At 41.0% G+C, this 18,719-nt stretch overlaps 1 protein-coding gene across 2 annotated transcripts; it reads left to right on the top strand.

The window, feature by feature from the left end:
- The first annotated feature begins 13,187 nt into the window (after positions 1-13,187).
- Tktl2 (transketolase like 2) lies at positions 13,188-15,206 on the top strand. 2 transcript variants are annotated; one of them, XM_032919322.1, is made up of 2 exons: positions 13,270-13,446; positions 13,561-15,206. In XM_032919322.1, the coding sequence occupies exons 1-2, from the start codon at positions 13,363-13,365 to the stop codon at positions 15,097-15,099; spliced, it is 1,623 nt and encodes a 540-aa protein (XP_032775213.1). In that variant the 5' UTR covers positions 13,270-13,362; the 3' UTR covers positions 15,100-15,206. The 2 variants fall into 2 exon arrangements, with proteins under 2 accessions (XP_032775212.1, XP_032775213.1); XM_032919321.1 differs by having other exon boundaries at positions 13,188-15,206.
- Positions 15,207-18,719: the final 3,513 nt, after the last annotated feature.

The raw sequence follows: 18,719 nt of genomic DNA, 5'->3' as shown, positions 1-18,719 counted from the left end.
GGGCTTGGTGTGCCTAGTGCCATGCCTCCTCCAACAATGCCACACCTCCTAATCCATTCCAAATACTTCATTAGCTGGGGGAAAACATGTCAATACTTGAGACACGCTGCAAGTGTTCGGATAACGGTAAGAAAGGTGGCAAGAGGCTCGCTGTTAGGAGCACTTACTGCTCTTTCAATGAACCAGAGTTAGGTTCCAAACATCAGGTTGGGCATCTCACAACCACCTGTAACTTCAGTTTCTAGGGACTCCATGCAATCCTCTGGTCTCCTCAGGATCGTGCACACATAGGTATACGCACGCACACACACACACACACACACACACACACAAGCACACACTAGACACACACAATAATTCTCTCATACACATAAATAAATAACAAATCTTAAAAACAAGATGACAAAATGTTAGTCATGGTAGTGTATCTATAATCACAGCTTCTGCAATGAGGTGAAAGTTTGAGACAGGAGAATTCCCAGGAGCTCACAGGCCAAGGAACTTGTATACACAGTCACGAAAAACAAAGATATCCTTCCTCAAACAAGGTAGAAAGACAGGACTAATACTTGAGATTGCCTTTGACCTCCGTATGTGGAGTGCGGCACTGTCTCTCACACACATGGAATATAAAAATACATTCCTCATTCTCTCAATCTCTGTCTGTCTCTGCACACACACACACACACACACACACACTCACTCACAGAGAGAGAGACACACACACACTCACATACACACGCACACACACATAATATACACATATACTCTCTCATTCTCTCAATTTCAGTCTCTCTGCACATACATGCGTGTGCTCATGCATACACATACACACACAAAGAGACACACACACACATACTGGTGAGAAAGCACTTTGACATATAAAGAAGTAAGTTCGAGTTATGCTTTAAAATTAAAAACCTTTTTGTTTAAGAGTAGCTCTGCTAAGTACACTTGTGCATGGTAAGAAAAGTCAGTAATTCAGATGAAGTTTGCTAAGTTGTGTTACTGTCAAATCTGAAGAAATTTATACACCTAATACTCTCAGTATACCTCCAGCAGTTTATGAAGTATTAAATTTTTGTCTTGCATTTTGAGTTAGGGGAGTAATGAACATCCTGTGCTCATCTTAGCTGTGGTTGAAGCTAAGTTGCAGATTAGAACTCCCATCAATGATATCTCCGACTATGACTCCCCATTTGGACATGGAGTGTTGCCTTTGGTATCAGTTCTAATGAAGCCATGCTGGGAAAGATCAGGGTCCTGCTCCAAAGAACAGGAATGATTATAAGAGGAAGTCTGGACTTAGATCCCTATAAAGGGATAACTACATATCCATATGGAGATTAGCATTATAATAAGAAGATACATTTGTTTGGCACTCTTCCTGCCACTACCACCTCCCCCCCCCACAAAAAAGAGAGGATTCACTGACTCCTAACCTCTAGTACATTAGAGTGCTAACTTACTAGGAGATCTTTATAGAGACTTACTACAGAGTCTCTCAGAGGCAATAAAATTAAAATAACTGGGATGGGCCCTAAACCAATATAACTGATGTCTCAGTCAGCAACGTGCTTGCTTTGCAAACACAAGTTCTACCCACAGAACGCCTGTTTTATTTTTAAAACAAAAACAGCTTCACGTAGTGGTATACAGTTGTAAAGACAGAACTTGCAAAGTAGAGACAGGCAGATTCCTGGGGCTCACAGGCCAGCCAGCTACATTACTTGGAAAGTTTCAAGCCAGTGAGAGGACATGTCTCAACATTTATGTTTTAAAGAGCAGGTAGAAAGAACTGAGGAATGAGTGAGTCCCAGAGTTGATCTCTAACTTCCATATACATATATACATGTGCACGCCCATCCCTACACACATACTCACACACGCACACACATATATGCTCGCGCAAGCATGTACGAACATACATGCACACACATGAGCACACACTTTCTCTCTCTCACACACACTCACACACACACTCATACACACACGCACATGCACATACACACATGCACTCGAGTGCACACACACAAGAAAGCTGATACTTGGAGATGAGCACAAAGGAAGAATATAAAGACACAAAGTGAAGCAAATTATTTCTACCCTCTAGAGAGAGGCCAACACAGATCTTTCCCTCATAGCTCCCAGAAGTAACCAGCCCTGTTAAAACATGGATTTTTGACTTCTCATTTTGAGATAGTGAGTCCCTAAGGTTGTGTTGTAAGCTTTCCAACTTGCAGCCTTTTATTACAGTGCCCACAGCAAAGGAGGGCATTCACCAGTCTCTACTGTGTTTTCTGTTTCTATGACAGACTACCCGGAATGAATACCTCCCTGGAGCTTATGAACAGGGGAGCAAAGATGCTCGTTGTTTTGTATCCAGGAAGAGAGAAGGAGGAGGGAGAAGGGAAGGAAGAGGAAACAGGAGACAAAGTATATCTTTCAAAGACATGCCTTCAATGATCTTTTTCCAGCTGGGCCGTGTACATTACATTTTCTACTGCCTCTCAATGACCAAATAAGTTATAGTATAAATCTTCAATGGATATACCAATTGATCAAAGTGGAGGAGCCCATGTAGATTAGACCCCATGATCTAATTCATATCTCTGAACGATGTTGCACTAGGGACCAAGCCTTCAACACAGGCCTTTGAGGAAGGCAAGTGTCTTAGATTCAAACCATAAAACATTTCCATACCTTTCCCCACTCCTGTTCACTGCCTTGTAAATAACTCTGCTTGCCTTCATTGCACTGAATTTAATGTTTAATAACAACCTTAACTTTTGTAAAAGAATTCACTTGAACATTTGACTTCAGTACAATCCCCAAAGCTTCACTTTCCCTCCATCCATCACCCCCATCTTTCCTGACAGTAGGAGAACAATTTTCTAAAACACAACTATGATTGAGACACTCTCACGATAAAAATCTCTCCATTGCACATTGTCCTCAAGCCAAACGCAAGAGAACAAAGCAAAGCATCAAAACAACCCACTTGGCTGTCTTTCAAGGCCTCTTGAAGGGCTGTCTTCTCGCTTTACTGCTCAGTGGGTCTCAGTATGAATCTCTCATTCCTTTCGGGAAAGCTCTTTCCCCCACTGTAACTCTGCTCACTGACTTTCTGTGAAGTTTACTCAAGCAAAATTCTGCCCGTTCCACAAGGCTAAGTCATCCTCTTTTCAGTGACCCTTTCCTGGGAGGAGCTAAGAGAAAACTCCTCTGCCCTGTTTATAGTTGACCCCCAAGGGCAGTATCCACAACTGTTCACCTTCCTCTGAGGGTGAGGAACTTTGCCGGAGCATTGCACAAGGTTGTCGTCTGCCAAGGGTGCAATAAAGACAGAAATCTCTCCCTAGATAATGAAAAATCAGGCTTTCTTTCTAGAGCACGAGAAAGCATTGCTTTGGAGACGCTGTTTTAGACTTGAAAATACCATGAATACAGCTATGTATCTACACAGTGTGGACAAATTAACTACTAAAAGTATATTCAGAAGAAATCATGAATTGTCCATCAATGTTTTTTCCTTCCCCACTTCCTGCTCCAAGTGTTAACAAACAGAAGCCTGTTAGCCACATTTCCCAATCCATCCATCCTGAGTGCAGCTTGGCCAGAATGTTTTCTCTAGAGCAGAGTGAAAAATAAAATGTCCAACTTCCTGGGTCACTTCCTAGGAAAGTAATAGGCTTTCCTCTTGTGCTCTTTGTTCCTTCCAGCACTGGGCCAGATGGACGGGATGGTTTCGGTTTTACAGATGAGAGCAACACCTGAGCTGAAAGACTTGGGAAGGAGACAGAGAGAACATGGAAGAGCAGGCCCCATAAACAAGCAGGACCTCCCTCTGTTCCCTGGACATTGGCACAATAGAAAAAAAAATACACTTATATTTTTCTTGAGCCAAAGCCACATTTTTTCCTTCTTGTCATTTCATTACGAGAGCCATATACCTCGAGAAAGGTACCAAAGTACAGTTATAAAACCAGACGCTTATGCCGAACAGCGATGCTGAAAATCGCCTTCCTCAGAAACTATTCTCGAGAGTTATTTTGATTGATTTGATTGAATTCCAATAGAGCACAATAGCCAGTGTTCATAATGATAGTGATTAGTCATCCAAGAAAATGTTAATGCCCCAAGTAACCTTTGTAAGAAGAGAAGCAATCGTTTGAGACGCTTTAGAGAACTTATTTCAAAATCATCCAAATTCGAAAGGATATTGTGTTTATCAGAGAAGCATTAAAATCTCTCTGGAAAATGTAACTAATTATAATGATAGAACTTTCTTTGGATACTTCTTTTAAGATTTCTTTTTATTTTTAGAATTCTGTGTGTGTGTGTTTGCAGAGGTCATGAGCGAGGGGTTTGTGCGTGTGTGAGAGCATGTGCCCACAGTGTCCAGAAGAGGGTCTTAGATCCTCTGGAGCGGGATTTAAGGTAGTTGTGAGCTGTCCAATCTGGTGCTGGGAAGCAAAACCAGATCCTTTGGAAGAATGGTATCTATTGACTGCTGAGACATCACTCCAGCTCCCTTTTACTGAGGAAAGAAGATAATTTTAAACAGTTTTTAAAATAGAAACAATACTAAATGGTATCAGTAAGTCAAGTGTGGTTAGAAATCCCGAACTGTGGAGTCTTCTGAGGTGAACGCAGGTTTACCAGAGGAATGCCTGACAGTCTGCAGTGAGGTAAGCAGGGCTGCAGATAAGATATGCGTATGTAAGAAATTTATGTTCAAAGCATTTGGAGTCAGTGTGAAGTTTTGCTCGAGGGTTTTACAATGAAATTCTCCAGCCATATCAACGACAAAAGTAGTCACACAGAAAACAATAGTTTTAGTACACTGGACAAGAGACAGCGTAGGTCGGCCGTCTCGAAAAGCAGAGAAGCAAGAGTGGGAAAATTCACCTTTCACGGTTTTTCACAGAAGAAGGTACTTCAGGAAGAGTCACAATGTCATGAGCAGCTTCGCTGAGACAAGAGAGCAGAGACCTGTGCCCCAGAAATGGCACTGGGTGGAAAACTAGAAGGAAAAACCAGACAGAGCTGTGCACACATCGATTAGGTCCTCCCCCGTATAGACTCAATTTTTGCAAGGCCAGACAATTGGTAAATTGAGAGCAGTAATACCCAAGCAGTGCTCAGAATTCACATGGAGAAAAAAATCCAGCTGGAGTACAGACTATTTTTTTTTAGACCAGGCTGGCCTCAAACTCACAGGGATCCACCTGCCTCTGCCTGCTAAGTGTTGGGATTAAAGGTGTGCACCACCATGACAGGGCCCTAAGTGCAGGATTCTTGATGTTCACTTGGGAGTTTACATAGAAAGCCTGGAGAGGGCATGGTTTGTAGAGAAGCTAGCTTTACCAGAGGAGAGCAAACTCCAGAATCACTAACCGAGCACCTGGTTGCTTCCAAGAGAAAATCCAACTGTCCTTAGAAGAACAAAATGAAAAATCCCCAAATTAATGTCAAACATTAAAGACAAGACAGTGTTATCCATTACCAGAAAAAAAAATTGTCAATACAAATGCATCTAGAGAGATAGAAAGGAAGACAGGGACTTAAAAAAATGCTTTAAAAATATGTAAAGAGGGTGAAAAGAAATATTATGACTAGGGAACTATAACTTTATTTTTTCAAGCATTTTAATGATTTTAAATGATTTTTCTGATTTTTAATGATGACTTAAATGCTTTAACCTTCCTTGTAGCCCACCACCCACCAGCAGTAGTGGAAAAGATAGGATACTGGGGAAGTGGACCTGTTTAGAAAGGTTCTTTGGAGCAACTCCCAGCTGAACTGTCTGGAAATTGGCAGTTCAGTTCCCAGATTAGCAGCAGCAAGATCAGTCTATTTGCAAACACTTCACAGATACACCAGCAGTACAGTTCAGTAGAGTCAGGAGAGCATACAGCAATCAACAGGACCTGGCTTCACCCTCAGCTCAAGTCAGCACGAGGGACCAGGAGGAACAGCAGACTTTCTAGACTGTGCTTCTCTCAGCAAACTGAAGATCAGAAGATGTGAGACCAACAAGCGTTGCACAGGGAGCTCTGTAAGCAAGACAAGCTCAGCCTCTGTCACTATGTGTCGAGTTTTACTTATACCCTCAAACATCACCTGTCCTCCATGGGTCTTGGCTCAGCAGGTGTCTTACCTCGGCCTGTTTCTTATCTCAGAATGAGGGAGCGTACCTGTCTCAGCTGACATCACTCTGCTAATCAGCCTGTGGCTGGGGAAACCGCAAGAAACTGCAGCACCAGCAGAAGCTTTTTGCTGCATTTCTTTCTATGGAGCTCAACTACGCAATGTAAGGTGGACCAATACATGCTTGTCACATCCTTAGCGAAGAAGCCTTCGTTACGTGTCCTTTCATTTGCTTGCTTTAGCAGAAGGTCCTCTCTCCTGTGTCTGTTTCAGCTAAACATTCCTTCAGGAGTCTGTCTTGGGCTTTCATCTGTGTCCAGCTTAATGATCCTTCACCTGTTTGCCCCAGCAAAACACCACCCAACACTTAAGTTTCCCTTTCAAGAACCCACTGTAAAGTCTAGGGAGTAAAACACAATATTTTAAATGGAAAATCCCATGGATGGGATTCTCAGCAGACTGGACACTGAAAAAGAACAGGGGGAGGATCTCAAAGACAGTGATGAAACCACCTGAAGGACAAATCCAGAAGGCAGGTACATAGGGCAGCCAGGAGCAGAGCCTCAGGTGGAAAGGGGGGTTGGACGAAGGGTCCGTGGGAGACAAAACAAATGTGGAAACTGCAAGGGAATATTTGGAGAAATAGACAGTATAGAATGAAAACCTCTTTTGATCATGATGGAGGTATACACAAACATTTGCCAAAATTAGTCTGCTGATTAAATGGGTGAAGGTTACCAATGCTTTCAGCCTGTACTCGGTAACACTGGTAAAATTGTTCTAGACAAAATCGAATCTCCACTGAGAACTGAACTTGCTTTAAGGGTTGGCAATGGGGGTTAGGCAGGATGGAGGACCTGGCCAGAGTGTTTACAGTGTGAATAACAATGTCTTACAGATGTATTTGAAGTTGGTCATGCTAACTCATAATCCAGTATAATTAATATATATGAATTAAGATTTTGAACATATTAGTTTCTGTTACTTTTCACTCTTTCCTTTTCAGAAATAAGACATTTATTGTGACCTGTTTCAATATGATTACCTAGATAGAGAAAAAATAAAATTTCTTCATAAAATGTCACTGCTTCATGTGCATATTCATCCAGCAATATATTATATATAACATATTACATAATACATAAATATATTTAATTATTATAAATATACAAAAATAAATTTATAATATACATTGTATATATTATATAGTTATATAATATATTATATTATAAATTTATATGCAATATAATGATATATCATTATTATACATTATATATTATATAAATATATTTTATATTTACATAAATTTATACAGATATCATGTATCAATCATATATCATATATCATGTCATATATATCATATATCAATTAATTATATTATATATTATATCAAATATTATATTGTGTATCCTGTATTATGTACTTTATGTTGCATTATATATAATTTATATATTCATACATATTTATATATATATTTTATACATTTATGTAAATAATATTTACAAATATATGTTGATACATAATTATAATGTTTTATAATGTTAATATATTATATATTTACATTTATGTTACACCAACCATCTATGTAAGATGGAGGATGGATGTTATAGTCTAGAATTTGGGTTGCTCCTGTACATGGTGTCTGTGCTTCCAGTCCCAAATTCTTCCAAAGCTAATGGACTGACAAAACACAATAAAAGCAGAACAAAAAAGTCAAAGACTTTGCTGTGTGCACAGGGCCAGGCATCCAGAGAGAGAATGCTGAGCAAGTCATACTCCCTTTCATTCTGGTGTTCTGAGTCACATTATCATTGTTTATTTTCCCTGGTTACTTGAGTTATTTTACCTTAAGTGGTCTATTTCTGTATGTGTTAGCAAGGCTTTAGGTTGTAGTCAATAGAAATCCTATCTACGTGTTGTGTAGATCACAAGAATAAGCTCACTTCTTAACAAGTCTGTTATACTGGCCCCAAGTGGTCTTAGTCAGGGTCTGTTGCTGTGGTCGAAACACTGTCATCAAAAGCAACTTGGGTGGAAAGGGTTTACTTTGCTTATACTTCCAGGTAACAGACAATCATTGAGGTAATCAGGGCTGGAACTGAGGCAGGGCAGGTAACTGGAAACAGAAGAATATATTATATATGTTAAATGTTACATATTATGCATATATATGCAGAGGCCATGGAGGAGTACTGCTTATTGGCTTGCTCAGCTAGCTTTCTTATAGCATTCAGGACCACTAGCCCAGGAGTGGCCCCACCCACAGTGGGCTGGGCCCTCCTCCATCAATAACAAATTATGAAAATGGCTACAGGTAGCCTAGAGCTGATTTTATGGAGGCATGTTCGAAATTGAGGCTCCCTCTTACAGTATGACTCAACCTTGTATCAAGTTGTGAAAAAACTAGCCATCACCCTGACTAGCTGCAAATGGGAAAAGTTAGGAAGTCTCTGTGTTCTCTGCCTTCTGTCTTACCTCATGAAGCATGCTAGCCTTAATGCTTAAGCTGGTGGCCTTATGTAGAAAAATGCGCTCCGGTGACCCTAACGTTGCATCATTTTGAGGAGGAGGTCCTGATTTAAAAAGAAATCAAAAGATTGTATTCACTCTTATCTACCGATAATGATTTTTTCCATAGAAATTATTCACAGGCCAAACAAGCAGGTGTTTCTATCACTTTATCTTAATAAAAATACTTTTTCCTCACATAATATATTTTAATTATGGTTTTCCCCTCTCTCTGCTCCTCCCAATTTCTCCTCACATCCCTTCCGATATGGATCTACTCTGTCTCTCATTAGAAAAAGAAAAGGCTTCTCAGGGATAACAATAAAACATAATAAATAAAATATTATAAGGTAAAACAAAAACTAACACATCAGAATTGGACAAGATAAGCAAACAGAAAGAAAATAGCCCAAGGGAAAGCACAGAATCAACAATCCACTAGGTTAAACACTCAGGAATCCCATAAAATACTAAACTAGAAGCATATATATATATATATATATATATATATATATATATATATATATATATGTGTGTGTGTGTGTGTGTGTGTGTGTGTGTGTGTGTGTGTGTGTGTGTGTGTGTGTAGATAGATAGATACAGATATAGACATATAGAGATAGATAGATAGGGCCCGGTGCAGACCCATGCGAGCTCTGTGCATGCTGTATCATCTCTGTGAGCTCATATGAACTCTGCTCATGTTGATATAGAGAATGGTATTTTGTGTGCATGTGTGCCCTCCAACACCTCTTGGCTTTTATACTCTTTCTGCCTCCTCTTCCACAGGATTCCCTCAGCTCCAAGGCAAGGGATTTGATGGAGACACCCCGTTTAGGGCTAAGTGTAAGTTTCTCACTCTCTGTATCATATCTGTGGATCTCTGTTCCTATGTGCTGCAGGATAAAGATTCACTGGTGACTTCTGAGCACGGCATGGATCTATGAGTATAGCAGAATGCCAGTAGGGGAACTTTTATTGCTATAGCCTTTTCCTATTTAGATCCATAGTGTTTGGTTTTCCCACAGGTCTCTGAGACATTTAAGTCTCAGGTTTTTGGTCACCAAAGCAGTCTCAGGTATGGGTTCCATTTCATGAAGTGGATCATAAATCAAATCAATATTGGTCTCTTACTCCCACAAGCTTTGTCCCACCATTGCCCTGCAGTCAGGACACCATTGTAGATCAAAGGATCTGTGGCTGCCTTGGTGTTTATGGTTCTCTTTTGGTAGCCCACAGAGTACTAAAGACAGTAGAACCTAGGTGTGAAGGCTCTTTGTAGGCACCAGCTTAACATCTCCACGTTCAGTGAGTTGTGTAGGTGCTGTCTTCTGTGATGGAGCCTTGCCATCGGTTTGTGAAGAGCAATCTATATCCTGGGTTGTTTGTAGATTTCGATGGGAACGTTTTTTGGCAACAACTCAATTAGAACTTTCATAGAAAACTGACATATGTTTCTATCTTCCTTTAGAAAACAGGACTGTGAAATGATCCCCATAAGTAGTAAAGGAGAAGGGGTTGTGTGATGGTCAGTTCCCGCTATCCTTTGCTGCTGGGACTTGGGCCTAGTTTTTTTTTACATATGCTGTAATTCTTCTCCTAACCTCCTCAACCTGTACCTCAAAATATCCTTTACAAAGGATAGCAAAACTAGGAGGGGAAATAATGATGTCTGCAATGATTATCAAAGTGAGAATCCAGAAAGATGGTAGGGCCTATCTCTACCATCCCCACCTCACACAAATGGGATCTTGATGCTTTATAATGGAATTTTCCCAGCCCACATCCTCTGCCTTCTCTGTGGATGGAATTCAAATGAAAGAAGCAGTGCAATTTGTATCTTTTATAAGAACTTTTAAAAGGACATTCAGCTCTTCGGAGAAGATGCAACACTTCAGGAGGTCCAAGCTCTAACCAATACTTACATTGTGCAAATTCAGCCTGGAGCGTTAGAAACTGGCTGCTGTTCCTTATGCTGCCTTGTAGAATTTGCACAGCTTGCCTTCCCCTTCACAACTGTCTGTATTATTAATACTGCTAGAGCTATATTCATGGCAAATACTTCTGCAGACCATGAAGAAAAAAATTATAATGATACCTTCAAAGATAAAACAAGGAATGTGTTGTTCCATTTTTAATAAGTTTTAAACCAGGAGTCCAATAGAAAGTTGGTCATTATGAACAACAATGCCAACCAACCAGAGCTTCCACTGAATAAGCCACTACCCAAAGACTATACATGGACTGACCCTGGACTCTGACCTCCTAGGTAGCAATGAATAGCCTAGAAGGGCACCAGTGGAAGGGGAAGCCCTTGGTCCTGTCAAGACAGAACCCCCAGTGAACGGGATTGTTGGGGGAGGGCAGTAATGGGGGGGGAAGATGGGGAAGAAAACAGCCACGTAGAAGGGGAGGGGGAGGGGTTAGGGGGATGTTGGCCCAGAAACCGGGAAAGGGAATAACATTTGAAATTTAAATAAGGAATAACCAATTTAATAAAGATGGAAAATAAATTAAAAATTGCAAATAAAGAATTTGAACAACAAAAAATAAAAGATGTTATAATTGTTAAATATTTAATTTGGTGTATTTGTGTGCACACTCATATCCATGCTGTGTGTGTGTGTTTTGGGGCAGGAAGGTGTGCATCCCCAGACAAGAGTGTCAGATCCTGTGAGGCTAGAGTTAGCGCTAGTTGTGAGTCACCAGATGTGGCTGCTGGAAACTGAACTTGGGTCATTTAGAAAAATGGGAAGCACTCACAACTGCTGGAGCATCTTTCTACATCACTTTTCTTATGTGTACGTGTTTGTGCGTGAATGTGTTTTTCTGCACATAAGTGCAACACCAAAAGAGACCAGCATCCCCCACAGCTGGAGTTACAGGAACTTGTGTATGGACGGAATTCTGGTCCTCTGGGAGAGCAGTATGCACTCCTAGCCACTGACCAACTCTGCAGCTATCTACCTCCGAGGTCAATCTTAATTGTTTAACACAGTGTTCAGGGGTTTTCAATACCCAGTGTACCACATTGGACGCAAATTGCTCTGTTTACCAACCCTCTTACCTCGTCCCTGACATTCATGTATGCGTTACGCCCACCAAAGACACTCAAATTTGTTGATCCCTACGTTGTGTTGATAAATTAACGTCAGTAAATAAGCACTTTTTTCCTATTTGTAGAAAACTTTTGATTGGCTTCCAGAACAATCTCTAAAGTGAATCACATGCTCTTTTTCAAAACAATCAAATTTTTGATTTGCTGCCCTTAAGGTTCCTGGTTGATCTTATTTCTCTGACAGACTCTTCTAAATTGGGAAGATAAAATGATGTCTCGTGTTTGTTTTTTTTATTAAACTAAGTGATATTTATGACCATATTGGTTAATTTTCCATTATTAAATGATGATGCATGCTTCATTCTTCAACGATCATTGATTGTACACTTTAAAATATTTTTAAAATATTAAAACAATGAAAATAATTAACAACTCATATAAATAGCTTTCCAGCTATCTTAAAATATCAGATTAATTTATTAAAAATTTACAAATAATGTAGGAAATGTTATTTTCTATGTATTATTAAAAAAACATATATTCTCACAGAATGACAGGAGAAATCCACACTTGTTATCTCGGGTATTAAATTCCCAAGATCGAATTCTTTGCTTAACAAAACTGACCTTTACAAATGTCAAAAACTTAATACCTTAGAAAATGTTGTGCCACGATTTAAATGAGTGGAAGAATTTGGAAATTTGAAAGACATGCTAAGTAGTTCTTATTTCTCTCATTTCCTCCCAAGGGGAGCACTGCCTCATAGTTCAGTTTTATGCTAATGTGCTCTTACCAGGTATGTGGACTGAATTTTTTTAGCCAAAATAATGGTGAGCTTCCAGCCGCGCTCGTTCACTGCTCTCTTGACAGCTCCCCAGGGTTTGTTACTAGAAGCTGAGATTATTTTCTCTCCCTATTGTCTATCTTCTTTAGATCCTTAACTTCTTAATTTCTCTTCTTTCATTTGCCCAGCTCTGAAAAAAGAAAAAAAGAACCAAGATGACTTGGCAACTAAGAGCTCTGGCTGCTCGGGCACTTCCCATACAGGTGGTGGACAGACATACAAGCAAACAAAACACGCATTCATGTAAAAATAAAATTAAAGAATTTTTAAAAATTAAAGTGTTAGTAGGTGAAAGGACACAATAGTATCTAAAATATTTTTCCCAAAGCATGATATATGGGTATGAGACCATTACTCCATTCTGAGCTTCTGCCTCAAGGAGATGTAATGCAAAATTTAATTATTTTTAGTAATGTTGAGCCTGAAAATGAAAAAGTGAACATTAAAAATTCTGGGGTTGGGGGTTGGGGGGGGCTTAGGCTTTGCGACACTGTGCGCAACAAAGCAATTGTGTGCAACAAAGCAATTGTGCGCGTGTGCAGCCTCTAAACAGTGGCGCATGCGCAGAACTTCTTCAACGGTCGCTGGGCAGGTTAAAGGTCACTGAAGACGCTGAGCTTCCTGGTCTTCCGCAGGCGACCAGCCTGCAGCCATGGCCTTGGCTAGAGATGCCAAGCTGGAGTCAGACATCTTTCAGGCGCTTCAGGATGTGGCCAATCGCCTGCGAATCCACTCAATCAGGGCCACGTGTGCCTGCAGCTCCGGACATCCCACATCGTGCTGTAGTGCGGCCGAGATCATGGCTGTGCTCTTCTTCCATACCATGAGGTACAAACAGGCAGACCCCGAACACCCCGACAACGACCGCTTCGTCCTCTCCAAGGGCCACGCGGCGCCCATCCTCTATGCGGTTTGGGTGGAGGTGGGCCGTATCTGTGAATCGGACTTGCTGAACTTGCGAAAAATTGACTGCGACCTGGAGGGTCATCCCACCCCTCGGCTATCGTTTGTGGATGTTGCAACGGGGTCCCTTGGGCAAGGACTGGGTGCTGCCTGCGGAATGGCTTACACCGGCAAGTACTTTGACAAGGCCAGCTACCGCGTGTTCTGCCTCATGGGGGATGGTGAGTCCTCCGAAGGTTCTGTCTGGGAGGCCTTGGCCTTTGCTTCCCACTACAACTTGGACAATCTCGTGGCAATCTTTGACGTGAACCGCCTGGGGCAAAGCGGCACAGCACCCCTAGAGCACTGTACCGGCATCTATGAGACGCGCTGCCAGGCGTTTGGGTGGAATACTTACGTGGTGGATGGTCACGATGTTGAAGCTCTCTGCCAGGCCTTTTGGAAAGCAGCTCAAGTCAAGAACAAACCTACGGCCCTGATTGCCAAGACCTTCAAGGGCAGAGGTATTCCAAATGTCGAGGATGCGGAAAATTGGCATGGAAAGCCTATGCCGAAAGACAGAGTTGATGGAATTGTCAAACTAATTGAAAGTCAGATACAGACAAACCGAAATCTCACCCCAAAGCCCCCTGTTGAAGACTCACCCCGGATCAGCATATCCAATACGAAAATGACCTCTCTGCCTGCTTACAAACTGGGAGACATGATAGCTACCCGAGAAGCCTACGGCGTGGCTCTGGCTAAATTGGGCCACTCTAACCAAAGAGTTATTGTTTTAGATGGCGACACGAAAAACTCTACCTTTTCGGAGGTATTCAAGAAAGAGCACCCTGAGCGTTTCATAGAGTGCTTCATTGCTGAGCAAAACATGGTAAGTGTGGCACTGGGGTGTGCCACACGAGGGCGAACTATTGCTTTCGTTAGTACCTTCGCTGCCTTCCTGACCAGAGCCTTTGATCAGATCCGAATGGGAGCCATCTCTCAAACCAACGTCAACTTCGTTGGTTCCCACTGCGGGGTGTCTATTGGAGAAGATGGACCTTCCCAGATGGCCCTGGAGGATCTAGCCATGTTCAGAAGCATCCCCAACTGCACTATTTTCTATCCAAGCGATGCTGTCTCTACAGAACACGCCGTTTATCTGGCAGCCAACACCAAGGGGATGTGCTTCATTCGTACCACCCGGCCCAAATTAGCGGTTATTTATGCATCTGAAGAAAATTTTGTGATTGGACAGGCCAAGGTGATCCGCCACAGTGCAGACGACAAGGTGACAGTTGTTGGAGCAGGGGTTACTCTGCATGAAGCCTTAGAGGCTGCTGATGAGCTTTCTCAACAAGGGATTTCTATCCGTGTCATTGACCCGTTCACTATCAAACCTCTGGATGCTGCCACCATTATCCAAAGTGCCAAAGCCACAGGTGGCCAGATCATCACCGTGGAAGATCACTACCGAGAAGGTGGCATTGGGGAAGCTGTGTGTGCGGCCATCTCTAGAGAGCCTGACATCGTCGTTCATCAACTTGCAGTAACAGAAGTGCCTCGAAGCGGGAAACCTAGTGAACTACTGGATATGTTTGGAATCAGTGCCAGACACATTATAGCAGCTGTGAAAGATACCGTAATGAAATGAAATAGCCCACTTCTTCATACATCAAGGTTGTTGGCTTTGGTCTTAAACTCTGATATCTTTGTGTTACATTTATGCTTGTTATAAAAAAAAATCTATATAGTTCTCTTTTTCAAGTATCACCATGTAACACTTTTATTTCTAATAATAAGAAAAAAAAAAACCCTGAGCTAACTTTATTGTTAAATTAACAAATGTCACTCTTGTGTTTTAGTTGTTATGGTGAATTATACATTTTTAGGTTTCAAATAGACAAAAGCACTTAATTACAAAGTTTTATGATAAGATTCTAAATAATCAGTTGGGATGGGGGATAATGCAAATATAACTATCAAATGTGTATAGTTGCTTTTTGTTTTTTGGATTTTTTTGTTTTTTGAAAATTAAGGGAATGTGGACTAAATTGTAGACTTGATTAGCTGAGATTCCGAAGGCCATTTGAGCACTTGCATAATGACAGTCCATGCAAGCCTTCTCTTACCAGGTGCTACTTGACCGGTTACTGTGGGATTCTCTCCACAGTTCCACTCCATGTCCGTTGGTGGGGACATCACTCTGAGTAGCACTTTTCTGTAGTGAAACGAAGGCGTGGCTACTTCTAGTTTGTGCATTGCATATTAATACAGTGGTTTGTGGAAAGGGAGAGCTTTTTTTCTTATGTTAACCAAACTACATTGTTAATTATATTCATCTGCAGTGAATAATAGATGTGATAAAAAGTTTTTAATGGAGCAGTTTATTGTCTGTTGTTTGTAACTGCGTTCTCGGTGATCGTGTGAACAGGAAGAAAATGTGTCTCTGACTCCTAGGCAAGGTAAAGAAGTCAGGGCTGGAGGTAAGTATAGGAAATGATAGACTGAAAAGAATTCTGAATTTTATCTTCATAATATCTTTGAGGTGCGAGATAAAAGTCGCAGTCAGGAAAATTCAAACAGACAGTGAGTTCAGAGGTGGTGTAACATTTTGAAGGTGCTTGGATGTGTCAGAGACCTCTCTATTGTTTTCCTCATTAATTATCTGCATTGATAATCTTTGGAGGCCTAACCATTTGGTTTTCCAGCAGGGTGGAGGTATGACAGAATATAGAAAATACTAACCTGAGAATTGGAAACACCGAGTCCTGGTGTTTCTACATGGCCCCACGCTCTAATCGCCTCTCTCAAGATAACCATTCCTCCTTGCATGCCATTTTAAAATAATTTAGAAAAAATAGTTGATGTAAGAACATTGTAAATTTTAGAAAGGGTAGATGAGGAGAGCATTTGCCACCTTGCATTTCACCCCCTCCCAATTCCTACCTGCTTGGTGATCTGTAACTATGGGCCTGTTAATAGTCCCATCTGAACCTAGTACCGTCAGATACCACATTTCCCAGAGAGTGGGGTGCTATTGCAGGATAAGTGCCTTCCTTATGCTTTCTTGCCTCATGGGGATACACGGTTGATTTACAAACTGTGAACTAGACAAAATATGAAAACAAAATTACATTGGTTCCTCCAGCTTTTATTATTTTAAACTGTGTGAGGACTGTTTTTAACCAAATATGCAAATACATGCATTTAATAGTGACAGTACATCTGAAAATTTTAAATGTCTAATGGAATCTTGGTGACTGCTTGGTACTGCTTGGTTCTGTAGAAGTGCGGGGAGGCTCTTAGTCCATACTACAAAACACTGACTTGGGTGGCAGATTTTATAATGAGAGTGGGGGTGAGGCTTACCACATGCTGAGCCATCCTTAAGCAGGACAGAGTCTTGTTCGGTTTTGCTACATAATGACTGCTCTGAAGCTCTGAATCTCTTCTGACTAATATCACTCGCTGCTAAAATTGAAGACAAAAGGGTTTTTTCTTCTGGTTTTTCTTTCATAAAATGACCAAAACATCTCTGTTTTTCATGAAATTTCACTTTATAATTTAATGAGTTAAATTATTCTTGAGACAGGTCTTGCTATGGTAGCTCGAGATGGCCTCAAACTTGCACTCATCCGCTGGCCTCCACCATCTGCTGGCCTCTACCTGCCCAGTACTGACATGAAAGAAATATGCCCTGTGCCCTGTATAGTTTTGTTAAGCAATAAAACACGACAGTGGTTCAGCGCCGATATGCTATTTAAGGTTTTGCCTCAAAGAAGGTCTTCTCGATTATCAGGAAAGCTGAGTGATCGTTCAGGGATGGCTGTCACATCACAATTGCCTTGCTTATGGTCGGAGTAGAAAGGCCAATGAGAAAATTACACTCATTCCAGTCAATGTCTGATTTTTTGAGTTGTGTGGCTAGTAAAATAATAAGAGTGGAATTTTTAGTTTACCTTAAATACATTGAAAAGGTCATTTAAATAAAAGTTCAGTTGAGGGATCTGTTTGGGGAAAATAGCCTTTTAAAGAAAGGGCAAAAGACTTGGCATTTATGATGTCAAGATACCAGAGCTGGGCCTGGTCCCTGGGGCCTGTAATCCCAACTAGCTTGGAAAATATCACTGTACTTGAAAAATAAGCTTACATGTCATAAGTTTCAATGAAAAAGAAAGCACATGTGTGTATGTGTACTATAAAATACTTATATAAGTATTTTAAAGAAAATTGTGAGAATGCATACCGCTATGTCCCTATTTCATATGATCCTAGCAGTACTTTTGGAATATGTTTTATTAGCCTCCCCTTTACATGGCATACTGAGGTTTACTCTTAGAAAATGGAACTTGTCTATTTGTTTCAAAACTTATTTCAAGATTCTCTTTGTTCACTTATATTTGACATTTCCATGTTTCCCTATTTAAAGAGGGTAGATTTTAAACTCATTGCTGTTCATAATTTTTTAAAATTTAGTTTAAATACCCAGTAAAGATAAACTGTAGCCATACATTAACAGTGTGGCCTCATTAACAAAGCGGCCAGACTCTGAAGGAATAAAAGCACGTGCCATCAAGTGCAGAGAAGCACATAGGCCAAACAAACGTGTGTGCACACATCATCAGTTCATTGGGTTGAGTGATGTTTAATTCTAGACGTAACCATGATGAGAGATGGGACTTTAGGTAATGTGCCCAGAGGCTGCAGTGATTTGCATCTTAAAGTCCCCACAGGTCTGCAAGCTAAATGAGTTGACAGTCAATGGTGTAACGAGCATTTAGGAGCTGCTTTTCATAAAAAGTACCGACTCCTCGCGTGGGCCCACAAGGTAACTGCATGAAGGACAAAATCCTGGCAGGTCTTCATTTGCTCTCTCGTCTTATTTGGATCAGATTCCACCTTGATTCTGCCTAATATCATCCGTTTTCAAGGCTAAAGGGACAGACATCAGTCATCATCCTCCATCTTCCTCCACAGCTCTCTCACAACTACAGCCATGTAGTTTCCCTCTCTCATGTGCCGCCAACAGACTGTTACATTTCTGGTCATTTTTATGGTACAGACTCCTCTAAGCAGTTACTGGACATGAACCATCTCCCTTCACTGTGTTGTGAAGGTTACTATATAGGTGGAGTGTTTAAAACTAGCCACTAGGGGCTGGAGCGTTTACTCTGTGGTTAAGAGTGCTTGGTGCTTGTGCAGTGGACCAGAGTTCAGTTCCCAGCACTCCATAATGGTTGGCAGCAAGCCATAACTCCAGTTCAGAGGTTC

This window comes from Rattus rattus, chromosome 13 (assembly GCF_011064425.1).
Source record: "Rattus rattus isolate New Zealand chromosome 13, Rrattus_CSIRO_v1, whole genome shotgun sequence".
In the NCBI taxonomy this organism is placed as follows: domain Eukaryota; kingdom Metazoa; phylum Chordata; class Mammalia; order Rodentia; family Muridae; genus Rattus; species Rattus rattus.
Note: the sequence above shows the minus strand (reverse complement) of the source record. Positions and strands in the feature narration are given on the sequence as shown.